General features: G+C 59.4%; 1 protein-coding gene across 1 annotated transcript in view; it reads right to left on the minus strand.

Annotated features, from left to right (window-relative positions):
* The window catches only part of MYOM2 (myomesin 2), a 78262-nt gene that overhangs the window by 50218 nt on the left and 7660 nt on the right, over positions 1 to 20384 (minus strand). Inside the window, 8 exon segments of the mRNA XM_062198852.1 lie at positions 858 to 999; positions 2280 to 2441; positions 8041 to 8205; positions 11215 to 11265; positions 11363 to 11451; positions 14897 to 14989; positions 17116 to 17273; positions 17387 to 17525. Of these exon segments, the coding sequence (XP_062054836.1) occupies positions 858 to 999; positions 2280 to 2441; positions 8041 to 8205; positions 11215 to 11265; positions 11363 to 11451; positions 14897 to 14989; positions 17116 to 17273; positions 17387 to 17525 (999 nt within the window).

The following is a 20384-nucleotide window of genomic DNA, read 5'->3' on the forward strand; positions in this document are numbered from 1 at the left end:
GTCCCAGCTGCTCTGCTTCTGATCCAGCCGCCTGCTAACGCACCTGGCAAGCAGAAAGGTGGTGGCCCCAGTCTTGGGCCCCTGCCACCTCATGCCAGACCTGGTTGGAGCTCCTGGCTCCTGGCTCCTGGCTTCAGCCTGGCCCAGACCTGTTTGGGCCATCTGGAGAGCGAACCAGTGGGTGGAAGTTCTCTCTCCCCCTCTGTCTCTCCCTCTCTATCACTCTGCCTCTCTAACTAATGAATGTACTTTAGAAAAAAAAAGGATATATTTATTTGAAGGCAGAGTTTACAGAGAGGGAGAGACAGAGAAAGAGAGAGGTCTTCCGTCCCCTGGCTCACTCCCCAAATGGCCACAACAGCCAGAGCTGGGTCATTCTGAAGCCAGGAGTCAGGAACTTCCTCTGGATCTCCCACATGGGTTGCAGGGGCACCTGCCTTCCCAGGCACACTAGCAGGGAGCTGGATGGGAAGTGGAGGAGCCAAGACCTGAACAGCACCCATATGGATGCTGGTGTAGCAGGCAACAGCTTTACCCCCATACCACAACAGCTCCACCACAGCTGGCCCCATTAATGCAGCTTTTTAAAAGGCACAGGAACCATCTTGACAATGGTGTAGCACTAACATGTAGCCTGCACACATCCTCTCACGCACTCTAAATCATCTCTCAATGACCCTGCACAGCTAATACCACGCACATCGTTAATATATTGCATTGTTCAGGGAGTAATACCGAGGGGGAAATGTCCGTACATGTTCCACACAATTCCTTTTTCTGAGAATTTTGATCTGCAGTTCACTGAATCAACAGACATGGAACCGAGGACAGACAGGGCCTGGCAGGGCGCAACTCACCGGTCCACAAAATAGCCGATGACGGGGCTCTCCGTGGTCGTGTTGGGTGGCTTCCAGGTCACGATGACATAGTCTCGGTTTGCATCGTGGCACTGCAAGTCCATGGGAGCTCCAGGAGCCCCTGTGACGAGCGGGTCAGCATCTGGGGGGTGAGTGACACAGGACAGTCACTTAGGGTCAGTCCAGCAGAGGGTGGAACACCCAGGCAGAGCAATAACAGTTTCAAACACAACAGCTGTAAGCGTTTTGGACTGTAAATCAGTACATACACATGTGTGCAAGGATGGGGATAAATATATATAAATATCTGTACGTGTTCCTACACGTGACCGGTCCCGACACCGAGCCCGGCGTGTACATGTTTCTACACGTGACCGGTCCCGACACCGAGCCCGGCGTGTACATGTTTCTACATGTGACCGGTCTCGACACTGAACCCCATGTGTACATGTTTCTACACGTGACCGGTCCCGACACCGAGCCTGGTGTGTACATGTTTCTACACGTGACTGGTCCCGACACCAAGCCCCGTGTGTACATGTTCCTACACGTGACCGGTCCCGACACCGAGCCCGGCGTGTACATGTTTCTACATGTGACCGGTCTCGACACTGAACCCCATGTGTACATGTTCCTACACATGACCGGTCCCGACACCGAGCCCAGCGTGTACATGTTTCTACATGTGACCGGTCTCGACACTGAACCCCATGTGTACATGTTTCTACACGTGACCAGTCCCGACACCGAGCCCGGCGTTTACATGTTCCTACACGTGACTGGTCCCGACACCAAGCCCCGTGTGTACATGTTCCTACACGTGACCGGTCCCGACACTGAACCCCATGTGTACATGTTCCTACACGTGACCAGTCCTGACACTGAGCCTGACATGTACATGTTTCTACACGTGACCGGTCCCGACACGGAGCCCGGTGTGTCACAGGTTTTGCTTCGTTTTCACCAGGTGGACCTGCGCAGCCCTCCTCACAAGGCTGTGGGGAGGACGCTGAGCCCAGGCCTGGCACAGAGCAGTCAGCGTCACAGTGACAGCACTCTAAGTCAAGAGAGAACCAGGGATTCGCGGGGGAGGGGCGGTGACAGGACCCATGCCGGCTCCCCCCACCCCGCCAGAGCCCCCTTTCCTGCACCCTATCCCCTCTGGGAGGAGGAATCCCGATGCACTCACTGGTGGGAGCCCCGTGGTGGAATCCGACCATCACCGAGTGATGAGAGACAAAGGCACCATGGGATCTGGGCTCATTGTCGGGGTGCAGCCTGGGGTGCTGGCCTGGGCCCAGCAGGTGCTCACTGCCCACCAGAGGAACCAGCGCCCTTCCGCCCCCTTGCCCTGTGGCCCTGGCCCTGTGGGGCCTCCTCGGCCATGCGCTCAGGGCCAAGCCGCGCCGAGGCCGCGCGTACCTCTGACGAACAGGAAGGCGCTGTGGTCGCTGACGCCGCCGCGGGACACGATCCTCAGGGTGTACAGGCCCTCGTCGTCTTTGTTCAGGTGGCTGAAGGACAGCGAGGCCTGGCCCTCGCCGAAGAACATCCGGGTCCACTTGGACTCCTTGACCAGCACATCTGGAAGAGTCAGCATCCAGCGCTGCCTCACAAGTCCCCCAGGAGCCCCCAGGAGCCCCCAGGAGACCCAAGCTGGCGTCACGGGCAGACAGGGCCCCCGGGGAAGGCAGCTGTGGGAGAGCCCTGTCCCCACAGCGCACGCGCACTGAGCAGGGACCACAGGGGCATGGGGAGAACGGACATGTCCCCAGGGGCACAGACATGGCCCTGCTTCTGAGAACAGCGCCCCCTGGTGGGCACACAGGAGCAGGAGCCCCTCCCCTCACCCTGGTGGGCACACAGGAGCAGGAGCCCCTCCCCCCACCCTGGTGGGCACACAGGAGCAGGAGCCCCTCCCCCCACCCTGGTGGGCACACAGGAGCAGGAGCCCCTCCCCCCATCCTGGTGGGCACACAGGAGCAGGAGCCCCTCCCCTCACCCTGGTGGGCACACAGGAGCAGAAGCCCCCTCCCCCCACCCTGGTGGGCACACAGGAGCAGGAGCCCCTCCCCTCACCCTGGTGGGCACACAGGAGCAGAAGCCCCCTCCCCCCACCCTGGTGGGCACACAGGAGCAGGAGCCCCCTCCCCCCACCCTGGTGGGCACACAGGAGCAGGAGCCCCCTCCCCCCACCCTGGTGGGCACACAGGAGCAGGAGCCCCTCCCCTCACCCTGGTGGGCACACAGGAGCAGGAGCCCCTCCCCTCACCCTGGTGGGCACACAGGAGCAGGAGCCCCCTCCCCCCACCCTGGTGGGCACACAGGAGCAGGAACCCCTCCCCTCACCCTGGTGGGCACACAGGAGCAGGAGCCCCTCCCCTCACCCTGGTGGGCACACAGGAGCAGAAGCCCCCTCCCCCCACCCTGGTGGGCACACAGGAGCAGGAACCCCTCCCCTCACCCTGGTGGGCACACAGGAGCAGGAGCCCCTCCCCCGACCCTGGTGGGCACACAGGAGCAGGAGCCCCTCCCCTCACCCTGGTGGGCACACAGGAGCAGGAGCCCCTCCCCCCATCCTGGTGGGCACACAGGAGCAGGAGCCCCTCCCCTCACCCTGGTGGGCACACAGGAGCAGGAGCCCCTCCCCTCACCCTGGTGGGCACACAGGAGCAGGAGCCCCTCCCCCCACCCTGGTGGGCACACAGGAGCAGGAGCCCCTCCCCTCACCCTGGTGGGCACACAGGAGCAGAAGCCCCCTCCCCCCACCCTGGCAGGCACTGGTCATGACAGGTGACATGGGAGTGCTGTCAGATCCCTGAAGCACACTAACAGTTTGCACCGACGACACACACCCGAGAATGTGCTGTAAGGCAGTAATACCGGTGCCTGATGAGGACTTCAACCCTGATTTGTATCAGAAAAGCATAAGGCAGCTCCAAGCCCAAGAGGAGGCACGGGTGATGTGTTCGCCCAGGGAGGCCCGGCCCCCGGCAGCTCGGGTGCCATAGAGGGGCGCTCATGGGAACACACACAGTTCATTGTCAAGGGAGCCAAGTGCTGAGGAGGTCAGGGTTTCTGTGATGAAATAAACATGCAAAGTGAGCGGCGCTGCGGCACAGCGGGTTAAAGCCCCGGATGGCAGTGCTGGCATCCCATACGGATGCAGGTTTGAGTCCCAGCTGCTCCACTTCTGATCCAGCTCCCTGCTAATGAACCTGGGAAAGCAGCACAAGATGGCCCAAGGGCTTGGGCCCCTGCACCCACGTGGGAGACCCGGAAGAAGCTCCTGGCTCCTGACTTCGGATCAGCTCAGCTGTGGCCATTGTGGCTGGTTGAGGAGTGAACTGATGGAAGATCGATCTCTCTCTCTCTCTCTCTCTCTCTAACTCTTTCAAATAAATAAAATAAATCTTTTTTAAGAAGAAGTAAATAAGCATGCAGAGTAGCTGTATCTGGTTTTCCCCGTACAGCTGGTGCTGACTGGGAATTAGCAGAGCTGGGTTTGTGACCAGAACAAGAAAAGCACAGCACAGCGCCTCGTGCTTCTGTCCAGCGCAGAGCTCAGTGACAGCTTCCCCGTGAGAGGGGACGGAAGTCCGAGAGGAGGCCCTCAGTCTCCCCATCCGCAGAGACCAGGTGAGCACTGCACTCCCGGATCAACAAAGCCTCTGCAGTCCTAGGTCCTGTCTGCCTGCTGCTTCCGCCTGCACTGCATTTGTCCACAAAGGAAAAGGAAGACAGGAAGGCGCAGGAGTCCCCTGGAAGGGACGTATTTCTGCTGATCAATCAGAAACAGCTTTCCACCAACCAAAGTCGGAAAGAGACAGAGACCACCAGCGTGACGCTGTGGAGAACGACCCCAGAGCCCGAGCACGGCGCACTAGCCTGGGCCGGCCGAGGGGAGCAATCCTCCAACACAGCGCTCCCCCTGACCCCACGCAGGCGCTGCACACACTCCGGCCTCTCATTCTTGGCCATCTCTGAGCACTCTGGGCCCTGCTCTGACCTCACACCGCAGGGCCCGGGCCCTGGCCCAGGGCTGTAAATGCTCTCCAGGGCAGCGGCCCCCATTGAACCCCTCGGCCCTGACCTCTCCCTGATCACCAGGCCCAGACGCCATCTTGTTCTGACATTGTTGAGTCCGAGTCTCCCAGTCAATGCACAAGGCACATTCGCGATGCAAAAGCGGAGGTTTATTGTTACCCCCACCCGCACACAGCCCTTGAGCAGGGCACAGGCAAAAGGCCCCCTCGTTTGCATACGAGAGGTTTTCACAGCCTCACACTTACAAGCCTGCAGGTCATCTCCTACATAGGTTACCTTCTCACTCTCTATATGGCAAGGCATTGGGACCTGACATGCTCATTGGTTCATTTAAATGTATAGGCTATACACGTTATGTGGCAGGAAGGCCGCACAAAGGAGATGGCACCGGAGGCACTGGCAGGAAGCATTGGGCCATAAATTCCAGGAGAGCTTACTTTCTTTGTTCCCAAGGACCCGGCCTGCCCCCTTCATGGCCCAAGATGCGGCCTATCAGCAGGCAGGGACTCCAATCCCTACAACATCTCCCAAGGGGACCCAACAGGCATCTCTAGATTAAGCTGCCCAAAAGTGGGGTCCTGAGCCCCACTCCATCCACTCACCCAGAGTCAACCCCACGGCCACGGACCCCGCTTCTGAAGGAACCCCAGGAGCACACAGCCACACCCCTCTCCTCCCCTGACACCCGTGTTCCCCAAGTCTGCTGGGTGCACACCAATCTTCCACTCCCCTCTTCCACCAGCTCCTCATGGGCCCCTGCTCCCACACCCCCTTCTCCACCAGCCCGAGGGCAGGTCCCTCACACAAACCCCCAGCCCCTTTCCTATGCACTCAGGACCACCTCCTGGTGCCCCAGTAGCCACCCCTCCCCCTCCCCTCCTCACCTCTCCCTCCTCCCTTCTTCTTCTCCCTCCCCTTCCTCCTCATCTTCCTCCTCCCCTCTTCCTCCTCTTCCAAGCAGGGCTCCTTCTCCTCCTCCCCCTCCTTCTTCTCCCCTCCCCCTTCTCCCCTCCTCCCTCTGCCTTCTCTCCTCCCCCCTCCCCTCCCTGCTACCGCCAGGACAGCCAGGCTGTCCCTACTCCCAGAACTCTGGCCTTGTGCGGTCCCTGTCCAAGCCACCCCTGGTCTGCACCGCCCCCCCGCCCCCCCTCGCTTCCCCAGCGCCCCCTGCTGGAAGGCTTCGGTGACCGGCTCAGCTCACATCGCCCCCACCCCCCACCCCGCCAGCTTTGCAGCCCCCTCAGCTCAGGGTGACCTGCTCCGGGCTCACCCTCCTGCTGGCCCTCGCCTGTCTCCACACCAGGGTGGGCAGCCCATGAGCGAGGGCCTTTGTGATTTTGGCCTGTGCCAGTTTCTAGGGCTCAGAACACGAGCTGAGCACCCCGCAGGAGCTCAGAAGTTTGCAGAATGGCCGAGTGGGCCTGAGCTGCCTCACCCTGCACACGCGTGTGCCCGCACCGCAGCAGGCCCGATCATGGCTCAGACACCGCATGGGGCCACCTGCTGTGGGGTCCACCAGGCCTGCGAATCGTGCTCACCAATGTGCACCTTCAAAACACACTTGAACTTCACTCTGCCTCTGCCACGCCTCAAGGGCAAACCAGGAGGCACCATAGCAGTGTGGCTCACGTTGCCCAGTTGTGGGGTCCCAATTGTCTGAGAAGCACCGGGCAGTGTTTGCTGGGTTGCTGGAGCCACTGGGAGGAGGCACCGTGCCCGGGAATTCTCGGGTGCCTGGCTCACAGCTCCCAGGGAGTCTCCCCGAAGCACAGAACCTGGGTATGGAAACGCAGCGTCCCTGCAGGGCTAAGAGCAGTGGTGATAAACCAGAAAACTCCCGGCCAGGGGGCGTGGCTCTGGGCATGGGCCAGGGGGCGTGGCCTTGGGCGTGGAGAACCCCAGAATTCCTAGAAAAGGATCAGGGGTCACGGACATAACTCTGCCCCCGCCCCATTCATATACTGAAGCCCCGCTCCCCAGTCCAGGGCATTTGGGGGCATGTCTCCTGGGATTGGGGCCAGATGAGGCCATTGGCGTGTGCTCCACCAGGGGATTCGTGTCCTTGGAGGAGGGGAAGGGGCCAGAGCATCCTCCACACCACCTCCCTCTCGCTTCCATTGCTGTCTGTCGCTTGCTCTCCCTCCCTCCTCCTACCTCTGTCTCTCTGTGCTCCTCTCTCCCTCCCCTCTCCCTCCCTCCCTTTCTCTCTCTCTCTCTCTGCCCCTCCCTTCCTCCCAGCATCACCGGAGGCCACAGTGGTAAGTTCTCAGTCCCACAGAATGCCAACCACAGACCCGCAGCTCACTTCTGTGGACCAGGGCCAGGTCAGGCACAGCCTCCCGCCTGGAGGAAATTCCGTGACCCGCCTCAGCCTGACACACGAGGAGCCTCCTGCTGTCCCCGAGGAGGCTACTGGCCTGTCAGTGGCCTCCTGTTCCCCCAGAACGCCTCCTTCCTGGCTCACTCTCAGCACCACCCGCTCTGTTTCATGAACTTGAGAAGACACTGCTTGTCAATATGGGGCCTACCCACACCATTGGCAGCAATGGCAGCTGCGTCTCTGGGAAAATGTTTGTATTCCGTCAGGTTCTGAACAGAACAAGACAGAGCCCACCGTGGGATTCAGGCCACAGGAGGTCAGTTCCCCTGGAAGCAACAGCCCAAGAAGATGAAGGAAATTCTGGGTGTCAGCATGTATGCACACAACTTCTTGCAAGGACACAAGCCCAGAGCTCCAGACCTAGGTCCGAGGAAGCGCTCTGAGCCAAGTCCGGGCCGAGCCCCCGCCCTGACACAGAGCTGACCGCTGTCCGTCTTCCGGAGTCGCAGTAAGAGCAGGAAAAGCCTAAGTGACACCCACTCTGTAGTCCCATAGAGACACCATTGACAGAGCCAGGAAAACCTGAGTGACTCATCTAAATGTCAACCTCCCAGGACTCTCCTGGGTGAAGTTCAAGGTGAATGACAGGCGGCCAAGTTCTCTCTGATCCCCGGGTTCACTTTGCTGCCTGCAGCTAACAGGGTGACCCAGACAAACCCAAGGCAAATGGTCACACTTCATGCCCGCCCAGAGGCCTCACAGGGGCCGTGCACGCAGGAGCAGCGTGCCCAGGTCTGGGGCTGGCATCACACTCACCGTCCCGGTACCACTCGGCCCGCGGATGCACCCTCTTCAGGTCCGGCGTCACCAGCAGCGTGCACTTGAGAGTGACCGTCTCACCTTCTCTTCTAAAGGTGACCCCGAATTTCTCCAGGAACTGGACATCAAAGTGCGTGTAGGGGATCACAGTCGACAGGGGCACTGTGCAGAGGGAGTCAGACACCGTCAGAACTGGGCACCACCACCCCGCACACGCCACCTCACCCCACCTCACCGACGGGATGTGCAGCACAGGCCTCTGGGGGTGAGCAGGGTGGGATGAGGACATGGGGCGGGGGTTATGGGATGTGCATCCTCATAGGACAAGAGGACCCCGCGAGCCAGAAGACGGCCTGCTCCAAGCCTGCCCCCCTGGCTGCAGCCGTTAGAACCTCGACATCAACGCTGGTTGGCGTGAGCCCAGCGAGCCGCTTCTAAGGGTCTGAGAGCCTATCTCCGGGCCTCTGTCCTCACAGGCACGCTGGGCCCAAACCACACGGCAGGAGAGGAGGAGAGTGCGACCTCAGCCCCGTGTGTGGCTTCAGACACAGACACACACACACCCCACACTCATACACACACATACACATGTCCCACAACACCGTGTGCATACACACACGTATACACACACACCACACTCATACACACACATATACACACACACCACATATATATACACCACACTCATAGACACATATACACCCCACACTCACACACAAACATACACACACCATGCGCATACACACACACCCCACACTCATACACACACATACACATATACCACAACACCGTGTGCATACACACACATATACACACATACCACACTCATACACACACACATACCACAACACCATGTGCATATACACACATATTCACACACACCACACATACACACATACCACACACATCATGTGCAAACACATACACACCCCACACTCATAGACACACACGTACACATGTCCCACAACACCGTGTGCATACATACACATATACACACACACCACATATATACACACCACACTCATAGACACATATACACCCCACACTCACACACAAACATACACACACATATACACATACCACACATACACACCACACACTCATACACACATACACACACAGCATACTCACACACACATATACACATACCACACACACACCATGCACATACACACACATCCCACACTCATACACACACACATACACATATACCACACACACCATGTGCATACACACACATACACACACACCACACTCATACACACACATATACATACCACACATACACACCCCACACTCATACACACACCACACACATACACACATACACACACACCCCACACTTCACTCATAGCACATTCACACACACACATATACACATACCACACATACACACCCCACACTCATACACACACACATACACACGTACCACACACACCATGTGCATACACACACACCCCACACTCATACACATACACACACACTCCACACTCATACACACACATACACACACCACACACATACACACACACCCCACACTCACACACACACACATACACATACCACACACACACACCATGCACATACAGACATGCACACCACACTCATATACACACATCACACTCATACACACATACCATACACAGTGTGCATACACACAGACACACACACCACACATTCATACCCCTACACCATGCACATATACAAACATGCATACCACACACACCACATGCATACATACAGACACACACCACACACAGACACCACACAGACATGCCCCCAATCCACATACACCACACGCACAAATGCACACACATGCACATAGACACATCAGACATACACGTCCCCCGCATATCACACACACACACATAGGCACACATGCACACACATCACACACATGTTATACGCACTCTACACATCACACACGCATGTGCGCACACACACCCACACAGACTCTCTCACCTCTGCTGCCCCCTCCTGTGCTGACCTTGGCCTGGTCTCTGCATGCCTGCTGGTGGCCTGGGGCCCCCACCAAGTGTTGAGCGCAGCCCATGCAATGGGATCCACACAGAAACCAACCCAAATAAACTAACCCCAAAGTATTCCATGACTGCGAGAGAAGTTTCCCCGTCAGCCACTGTTTTTGTCGATCAGTCACTCGCGACACTTTGTGAGTGACAGCTCGGCCTCAGATGACAGTACTTGGAGGCTGCGGAAACACGCAGTCGCAGTCCTGGGAGTTCAGGACAGCCTGCGTCTGCCACGTGGGAGGCAGGGGTCAGTCCTGGTCCGGGACAGGGAGCAGTGGCCCGCCTCACCCCTGCTGGACTTCACAGCCCAGACCCTGTCCGGACATGGAGACAACCTCATGCCAGGACCCCCAGGGGCCGGACAGAGGCCTGGACCTAGGGCCTGTGAGAGCGGGCAGCTTTACATGGGGGTTCAGGAGCAGGAAGGGGAGGCCCCCACGAGTCGGAGTCACACTGAAGGCTGTGCTGGGCACACTGGGAGAGAAGACTAGGCCCGGGAGGGGCCGGGAGCCCGTTCCCAGCAAGCCTCTGCCGCACGCCTCACTGAGACCCCGGAATGACCACAGAGACCGCCCGGCGGGCAGCAGCGTCCCGAAACATGAAAGGAGCAGCACTATGCACCCCCCTCGAGAATGTGAACTCGCTGCACTTTCCTAAAGTGTCTCCAAGTGATGACTTCACCGGGGCCTAAAAATACCCGCAAGCCAGAGACATGTAGGGAACAGATGGGCCACACCCTAACACTGACCGGGGAACCCGGGAGAGTTTGGGGAAATACAATCCTTTAAAAAGAAAATAGAAAATAACTCTTTAAATTATGTGCTAACCAGGGGCTGGCGCTGTAGTGTGGCATCCCATACGGGTGCTGGTTCAAGTCCCAGCTGCTCCACTTCCAATCTGGCTCCCTGCTAATGAGCCTGGGAAAGCAGCAGAAGAGGCCCCAAGTGCTTGGGCCCCTGCAGCCACACAGGAGACCCAGATGAAGCTCCTGGCTTCAGCCTGGCCCAGCCCCAGCCATTGTGGCCATTCAAAGAGTGAACCAATGGATGGAAGATCTCTCTTTCTTTAACTCCGCCTTTCAAATAAAGTGCCAACTCTTTCAACATCTTCCTGCATGAAAATAAAAACAAAATCTACTTACATCCAATCGGGAGCCCCACGGAGTAGAATGGCTCCTCATCGCCTCGGTACCCTGCAAGACAAAGAGGTGAACATGGCCAAGAAAGGGGCACGGGTGGCAAGGCGCCCCCCGAGATGCCTCCCCAGGGCTCCCCAAGAAGCACACTCACTCCGCACGACCACCGCGGCGTTGGTCGACACCTGCCCGTGCGCGTTGGTGGCCACCGCAGAGTAGGTGGCCGTGTCGTCAAAGCTTGCCCTTGGGGAGAAAAGCACAAGGGAGTGTGTGGGGCGGCTCTGCAGGCGCTGCTGCCCGGCACTGGAACAAAGGCGTTCCTTGAAAGCCGAGCCGACGCCCGGATGGTTTGTCAGTGAGGGATGTGTTCGAGAACAATGCCAGCTCTGCCTCGAACCAGGAGGCCGCGTGAGGCAGCGCTGACAGGCAGGGACGTGGGCTGGGCCGACCCTTCGTCTACTCCTCTCCCGCCCTGGTCCCGTCTCCCACCTCCACAGAACTCGTGGTTTGGTGCTGCTGCCGGGCTGGCTCCTCTGGCCAAAGCAGCCGGGATGGGCGCAGGTGGCCTGCCGAGGGGACTCCTGCATCTGTCCTGTGTGCGAGCCAAGGAGCCGTCTCAGCAGGAAGCCAGACCCCCTGGTCAACAGCCTTCGTGGGAACCGCGCATCCACCAGCTCTCGGAAGCCTGGCCCTGGGCTGCCACCCGACCCTCCAGGTCGGCCCATGCATGGGCGATCCGCCCTCTAACAGCCCAGCTTGACACCTCCAAGGTGGCGGCCGAGGGCCGACTCCAGCGTTCCTCCTGAGCGGTGCAGGTTCCCCGCAGCAGAGACGGGCGAGTGACTGTCATTCTGCCGCTCCTTAACCAAGACCCCAAGATGGGTGGGATGGGACCACGCGGGGAGAGGACAGCGCACAGGAGGAGTTCCGCGGGCACAGCCCACGCAGGCCCCACCCCCACAGGACACGGAGTTCAGGCACTCAGATCGGGAGCCACCTAGCACATTAGCACCAATTAGCTGGTCCAGTGACCACTTAGCACCTCACACCCAGGGGCAGGGGCAGCTCAGGGAGAAGGAGCTGTGGCACGGGCCCCAACCCCTGCAGGGAATGTGAAACGTGTGCCTGTGTGCATGTGTGTGCCCACATGCATCTGTACATGTGTGTTTGCACGTGGGTGAGGCCCCAGCTTCTGTCTGGCACGTGACGAGGCCCATGGCCCCTAACAGCAGTCAGACTCCACTAAGCCCCTCACTTAGGGTGCCCCCAGCTGACCGCTGAGTGGACAGGGGGAGAGTTGGAACTTCCTCCCAGGTTACCTTTTATCTCGTTCTTCTCACATGGCTCTTGGCAAACGTTTGGTGCCAGGCAAAATATAACAGGGCAGGGGTGCACATAAGTAAGCTTGCGCGCCTGTACCGGAGTGGGGGCGTCAACCCCCCCACTGCAGGGGTCAGAGCCGGGGAGGTGGGCAGAGGGTACCCCAGCACCCTGAAGGACCTCCTCCTCCTGCTCCCCCAGCCACACGGGGGCGTCCGGCAGACCCAGGTCTAATGGCAGCTGTGACCTCACACGAGTGCTGGCAGCTAGCCACGGAGGGGCGACGGGTTTATTTTCCGTCGGGACAGCCGCCCAGGACAGACAGACCAGCTCTGGCCTGTTTCTGTGGCCGTCTGGTGGGCACCGTCACCTCCCCGTGTCTCAGCATGCAGAGCCCCAGCTCGACTCCCTGGGAGGAACAAAGACCGCGCCGTGGGTTTCAAACACGGGCAGACGAGAGGTGAGGTGGCCTGTGCTTCCTCGTGGCGGCCGCTGGCCCCAGCACCGTCAGATTCCAAGGGCCAGACCCTGGTTGGTCATTTAACTCAGATCAGAATTTAGAGACCAAACTCGAAAAGCACTAGACACGTTCAACCTTAAAGTCGCCCCCAAGGATTACGGAGCGGGGTCACAGACAAGAAGCAAGACGGTTGTCCCCAACCTGTTCACGCAGGAGTGAGCGCTACGTGGAAACCGCGCAGAGCAGGGACTCACACATGAGCCCCCGGAGAAGAGCTCACGACCGTATAAAGCGGTGTCGGTTGCAAGCCAAGACCCAAATAGCCCCACAGGGCAGGCTTCCGTCTCAGCACTTGGAGAATTTGGCTCCAGCAGCCAAGGAGCATTCATAGGAGTAAATGTCACTCCCCAACAGAGGGAGACGGGCACCAAGACGGCCGGCGGGTGTCGGGTGGCCGGCTCTGTGCCAGCAACAGCTGCGGGCAGGCAGCTGCCACTTGTGGCTTCTCGTCGCTTGTTCCAGAGGGGCGTGGACACTGCCTCACCGCCGGAGCAGGACCGCTGAGACGAGAGGGGCTCCTGGGAGCTTGCTTTCCCAGTTTGCCCAGTGTCCACACCTCCACGCACAATCCCAGGTAGAGGAAGGGGCGGTGATCTGGGAGTGGGCTTACAACTGCGTGGGCGCCAGCCCAGCGCACCAGCACGGACGCGGCGTTTCTCCCAGCTGAGAAAGGGCAGTCGTGAGCTCTCTGACGACGGCCATGGACCCACAGCTTGGAAGCAGTCAGCTGTGACACAAGCTGGCGTCTGCACCCTGCAGGCCCAGGTGAGAGGCAAACCCCCTGCAGAGCCAGGTGCGCTCCAGAATCGAGGAGGGGCTCCCTACTTACTGCGGCTCAATCTATCCACACTTCCGCGCCATCTGGGGGTCTAAGGAGAGAGCCTTGCCCCTGCAAAGGGCCACGGCAGCCCAGGTGTGCGACCGGCACTGGCCGCACTGGGGGCAGAGCCCAGTCTGTCCCTACTGCAGGCCCTACCACGTGGTCCTCGCCACCTTCCCCACGCCCCCGAGGACCGTTTGCCTTAGCAGAACCCAAGGTGTAGGACTCTCTAACTAGAAGAAAAGGAAGAGAAACAAATCCTGTCCTTAGAAGTGTGCACCCGGAGAGAAGACGCCGCAAGGTGATGGGAGTGTTGTGCCACAACAGGACCCCTTGAAGCCACCATGAGAAGTAAAAACATGCTTCCCTCTAAAGAAACTGAGCCTCATGTCCCTGGGTCCCTGCCACGCCCATGGGAGACCCCGGCTTCAGCTTGGCCCAGCCCTGGCCTTGGCAAGCATTTGGGAAGTGAAACAGTGGGTGGGAGACCTCTCTCCCCCCGCCCCACTCCTTCCCTTTCACCTAAGATAAATGTAAGTGAATAAATAATTGGACAGAAAGAAGCTGAGCCTAATGAGCGTGCCGTCACTGCTGAGCGTCTCCCGGTTCCACAGTGTCCCCTTTCCCTGGTGTGTGCACGCACACACGCCGTGGTCCACACCACCGCAGACACGCCTTCCTGTCTGAGTCTCACAGAACTCCCTCAGGTGAGTGAGGCTGTGACAGTCCTGCCACCTGGTCTTAGCCCAAGTCCCCTGGGGCCGGGGGAGGAGCCAAACTTCTGACTCCTCCACAGGTGCCAAGGCTTTGCTATGGCCCATGAGGTAGTGAGGACCATTTAACACATCAACAGCTGAGGCCTGAGGGAGTTCTGTAGAAGATTAGCATTGCAAAGAGGCAGGGGGTCCGATGGCCCCGATCTGATCTTTTCGATCTTTTCATCTTTTCGTAAAAACCTAAAACTGGACACGCGGAGAAGTAGGAGAGCAAGGGCAGCACGCACTCCTGCAGCCGTGGCCGCACCGTACCTGTTGATCTCCAGCGTGTGCACGCCGTACTTGCTGTCGATCCTGTACTTGCCCGGCTCCCCCGCCTGGCAGATCAGGCTGCCGTCTTTGTACCTAGAGCACAGAGGCCCACCTTCAGCTCGAGGCAGATAAACGTCTCTTTGGCCCCAGCCCCTCGCCCGACTAGTGCGCGACCCCAGCCTCCCTCAGTACCCCAGGCTGGGGGGAGCCTGGTATCCCAAGAGCCTGACCCCGTGAGTTCTCAGGATTTGCCATTGCTCGGGTTGGAAGCCAGTCTGGGGCTGGTCCCAGGCTGCCCGCTTGGGCATAGCGAGGCCGTAGCCCAGCTGAGCACAGCGCCAGGACAGACGTGCTGGGTCTCACCGCAGAGTCCTGGCCACAGGCCTCATGGTGCCACCCAGGACACAGTGGCAGCCCCTCCCTGGGTTGGCCTCAGCCTCCCTTCCAGCCCTCCTGACTGGCAGAGGCCAGCAGCAAAGCCCCTACCCGCTGCTGAGTGACCTGGCCCAGGGCCCGAGGAACATACGTGTGTCAGTGTGTATCATGAAAGCCCAAGCACGGCGTTCAACAGAAATTTTGTGCCAAAATAAACGTCTTTAATTCCATTTTCCACTGACCTTTGAAGTCAAATTGTATACAGAGAGACACCGATGTGCTTAATTTTAGCAGGTGCCGAAATCAGCAGTGTCAGCAGGTGTGGAGATGCACCTCCTCTGTGGCACCACAGCTATGAAGTCTTGGGTTCGAGGTCTCCACCCTGAGTCCCCAGTTACAGGCAGGCCCAGCTGTGTGCCAGCCAGCACTGACGCACATGCAAACTGACCCCAGCTGTGCGTGCACACATAGCTCCCTTCAGGCAACCGACTTCTGAATGAAAGTCCTCCTAAAAACCCGCTGAGGGTAAACCTCTGCCTGCTACACTGGCATCCAGGTGAGCGCCAGTTCCTGTCCAGGCTGCTCCACTTCTGATCCAGCTCCCTGCCGTGGCCTGGGAAAGCAGTGGAGGACGGCCCAAGTGCCTGGGCCCTGCACCCACGTGGGGGACCCAGAGGAAGCTCCTGGCTCCTGGCTTTGGCCTGGCCCAGCCCTGGACATTGTGGCCCACATGGGGAGTGAACCAGTAGATGGGAAATACACTTCTCTCTCTCTCTCTCTCGCTCTCGCTCTCCTCCTTATGTAACTCTGCCTTTCAAGAAATAATTTTTTTAAAAAAAAAAAAAAGCTGAAACAACGTCACTGAAGGAAAAACTGCTGTGTATGATTCTCAATGACCTGGGTTTCACGAACATTCCACAGAGTTCTGAGCCCACAGTCTACAGGATGGACCCCAGGGGTCTCCTTGAGGGAAAGGCACTTTGTGCCCAGGGCAGAGCCTCACAGCCCCCTCACCCACCCCCACCCCGCCCCGCACCACGGTTCACCTGCGTGGGCTTATCTCCCCACACTGTGTGGGCTCACCAAGCTCACCCCTCAACACCTCTGTGTGGGCTCACCCCCCTGACCTCGGTGTGTGCTCACCCCCCTGACCTCTGTGTGTGCTCACCACCCCCCGACCTCTGGGTGGGCTCACTCCACCCTGACATCTACGTGCACTTACCCCCCCACCTCTGCATGGGCTCACCACCCCCTCTGTGTGTGCTCACCCTACCTCTGCATGGGCTCACCACCCCCTCTGTGTGTGCTCACCCTACCTCTGCATGGGCTCACCCCCCACCTCTGTGTGGATTCACCCCCTCCCACCTCTGTGTATGCTCACCCCCCCACCTCTGTGTGGGCTCACCCCCTCCCATCTCTGTGTGGGCTCACCCCCTCCACCTCTGTGTGGGCTCACCCCCTCCACCTCTGTGTATGCTCACCCCCGCCCCCACACCACGCTCCCCCCATCTCTGTGGGCTCACCCCCGCCCCCACACTTCACTCCCCCCTCCCATCTCTGTGGGCTCACCCCCGCCCCCACACCACGCTCCCCCCTCCCATCTCTGTGGGCTCACCCCCGCCCCCACACCACGCTCCCCCCATCTCTGTGGGCTCACCCCCGCCCCCACACTTCACTCCCCCCTCCCATCTCTGTGGGCTCACTCCCGCCCCCACACCACGCTCCCCCCTCCCATCTCTGTGTGGGCTCACCCCCGCCCCCACACCACGCTCCCCCCTCCACCTCTGTGTGGGCTCCCCCCCTCCCATCTCTGTGGGCCCACCCCCGCCCCACACCGCGCTCACCACTGCACCACGGGCGTAGGGAAGCCCTGCACGGTGAAGCAGAGCTTCACGGACATCTTCTCCCAGACGGTGTGGGACCTCAGCCGCACCAGGATCTCCGGCGCCCGGCTCAGCCGCTCCTCAAACACATGCCTCTCCCAGGCCATCTTGTCCTCCACCTGTGGAAGCCAGCAGGTGAGGGCCAGGCCCAAGGGCAGGTCCCCAGGCCGGTCCCCAGCCTGGACCACAGACCGACCCCTACCCAGCCCCTCTGCAGAGGCCAGGCCCCTACCATCTGCTGGAGGGCGTACTTGTCCACCACGTCGCGCGCCTGGGACCGCGCCAGGTGGACGCTCTCCTCCAGCTGGGCCAGCTCACTGAGGAAACGCTGCCGCTTGGCCTCGCCGTAAGAAGCCACCAGGGAGCGGTACCTGCAGGAGGCAGAAGCCACATCAGTGACAGGACAGCAGTGCCCAGGCCCACACAGGTCCCCCAGCACTGCCTCCCGTGGGGCAGCGGGAACAGAAGCGCCATTTCTGCTACGTGGGTTCGTTAAACATGTTGAGATCATACGTGAAGAAGCTGTGAGGAAGAGCTGCACGTGACTCAGAAATCAGAGGTGAGCCATGCGCCCGTTTTCTTGTTACCCACGAGAGGCACAGGGCGGGGTGGGAGGCGGACGGCCCTGAGACCGGGCACTGTGCTTCCTAGGGTCCCCTTGCATAGCCTCCCATGAGACACGGCACATGTGACGACGGACAAGCGGCGAGCTCCAGACTCGAGCCAGGAAATCAGACACACGTGGAGTGTTCCGCAGACACCAGCAGCTCACATACAGTAGGAACCTGATAAAGCTGCACCACACCGGGAGCCACCGAACAGCCCTTTGGGTGCGCAGAGCCCACCGGGCATAGCTGTCTGCTGGGCTCCGGGCGCTGAGACTCAACACAGCTGAGAACCACTGGCCTGCACGTCCTGTTCCACTCTGATTTGAGGTCTGCTCGGTCTAGGCCACCCAGGGCCACCTGGCCAGTGGACGTCACACAGGCTGTGCTAACGAGGCCTGTGCTGGAGCCACCGTCAGGGCTGCCACTGGACGTGCCATCCACAACATCGCGTGCCCCACTGGGTGGTCAGAACTTCCTGAACCCAAATCAAAGCAAGACCAACACGAGGCAATCAGGATCCTTGAAATCAGAATTCCAGAAGGTTCTGCAGCTTCTACACACAGGACATGGCCGAAGGAGCTATAAAGCCTGGAACATGGATGTGGGCCCTCCCTGCCGACCACTCCCCGTGCGCAGCCAGCTGGTTCCCCTCCAGGCAGCTGCCTGCCCTGCACCCTGGCCTTTCCACTGTCCCCCACCCCTACTCACTGACTCCTGCCTGGCTGACTGGAGCACCGAGACCACCCCCCAGAGGCTCTCCCCCAGCCCCACACCCTGTGGCTCTCTCACACATCTCCCCACATTCCTCATCCTCTCCCCATGTTGTCAGCACCTACATGTGTCGTCAGCGTGTGCACACGTGGTGCCAACATCTGCATATGCTGTCAGAGGCCCTGCCCATCACATGACCCTGGAGATGCTGCCAGAGACCCTCACACCTAGGACAGGTGCGTGGGAGGAGTTGAGAAGTGGGGCTCCCTCCGAGCTCAAGATGCGCTCTGGCTGGAGCTGTCTGAAGTCCCCATGGGCCCCTTGAGTGACCAGAGCCGGGGCTGTGTTGCTAACTCAGCCACCACCCCTTACCTCGCAGGAGTCAGAGCCCCAGTGTGGATCCAGTCAGATCCGTACACTGAGAAGGGGTTTTGTGGGTCTGAGCAGGATCCCCCGTGTCAGTGCACACGGTCTCCGCGGTAGACAGATGCGCCATGCGGGAGGCCCGCTGCCTGCAGAGACCCAGGAGAGGGTGGGAGGGGCCTTCTAACCAGCTGTGTGTCCCCACGGTGTGCCCGCGCCCCGTCAGGATGGTTTCACACGGGGTCGTAAGCAATCACTCAGGCTGATGAGCCCACAACCTTGCCTCCCACAGAAACCAGGCCAGCAATGCGCAAGCAGCTGCAGTAACCTGGGGGCAGTGGGAACACTGAGCCCCACCACGTGCCGTGACGCCACTTGCCCGAGCCCTGGGCCTGCCTCACAGTGAGACCCACGCGGCCCGGGGCCAGCCTGCAATGCCGTCCACTCACTCACTCTTCCCTTCTGGGGAGGAAAGACCTGACTGGGAGGGAACCTTCTGGGGGACGAGCCACATGTGGCTTTGAGACTAAGCTGCGGGCGGCCAGATGAAGAGCACCCACGTCCAGGTCAGAGCTGGGCGCAGGGAGAGCCGGAGCCCCTCCTCAGCGTGCTTCGCCTCCTGTGAGGTCCTGCAGCCAGCACCGACAGCGGTCCTTCTGGCTGCAACAGCAGAATCACCCGATGCGTGCTGGCCCCCGAGGCCTCAGCCTCCACTGCCCGCTGGGGCACGGCAGACAGGCGGGGTCCGTTCAAGGTCACCCCAGTGTCTAATCGATCACAAAGCAGGCTCCTGCTTCTAGTCCCCAGAACTTAAACAGAAGAACTCTTTTGAAAGAAGGAAGAACCCAGCACATAAACATCCGGATTGCCTTAATGTCTACATTGTTGAAGTGGTTCTCCCCCTCCCAAAAAAAATTCTCATTTTACAATAAAATTCATTTACATGGCAAAATTCCCCTAAGGCATTTAAAGATAATTCAGAGGCAGGCACTGTGGCCGCGGGCTGAGCTGCCCCCTCAGTGCTGGCACTCCGGATCAAGGCCAGTTCACTTCCCACCCAGCTCCCTGCTAACGCACATGAGAGAGCAGCGGAAGGTGGCCCACTTGCTTGGGCTCCTGCCCCACGTGGGAGACTGGATGGAGTTCCAGGCTCCTGACTTCGGTCTGGCCAGCCATTGCAGCCCTGGTTCATGCAGGCCTTTGGAGAGTAAACCAGCAGATGGAATCTGTCTATTGCTCTCGCTCTCTCTCTCTCTCTCTCTCTCTCACTTTACCTGTCAAATCAATAAATAAAATGCTTTTAAAAGGGTCTCTCTTTCCAGCTATGCATAGCTTTCATTAAACATTGCTTTATCATAATGCAGCTTCCAAAACAAAACTTGTTTTCCCAATCTCATCTTCCCACCAGGATTTAAGATTTTAGGGAGACAGAAGTATTTTCCAGGAGAAGCAGAGGGCAGGGAGGGGACATGAAGCAGAGCGAACGCAACCGAAGCACCGTGGATCTCTGTGCTTGCTGTGTTCTAAAAGGCCGAAGTGCTGTCGCAG

The sequence above is a fragment of the Lepus europaeus genome, chromosome 8 (assembly GCF_033115175.1).
Source record: "Lepus europaeus isolate LE1 chromosome 8, mLepTim1.pri, whole genome shotgun sequence".
NCBI lineage: Eukaryota > Metazoa > Chordata > Mammalia > Lagomorpha > Leporidae > Lepus > Lepus europaeus.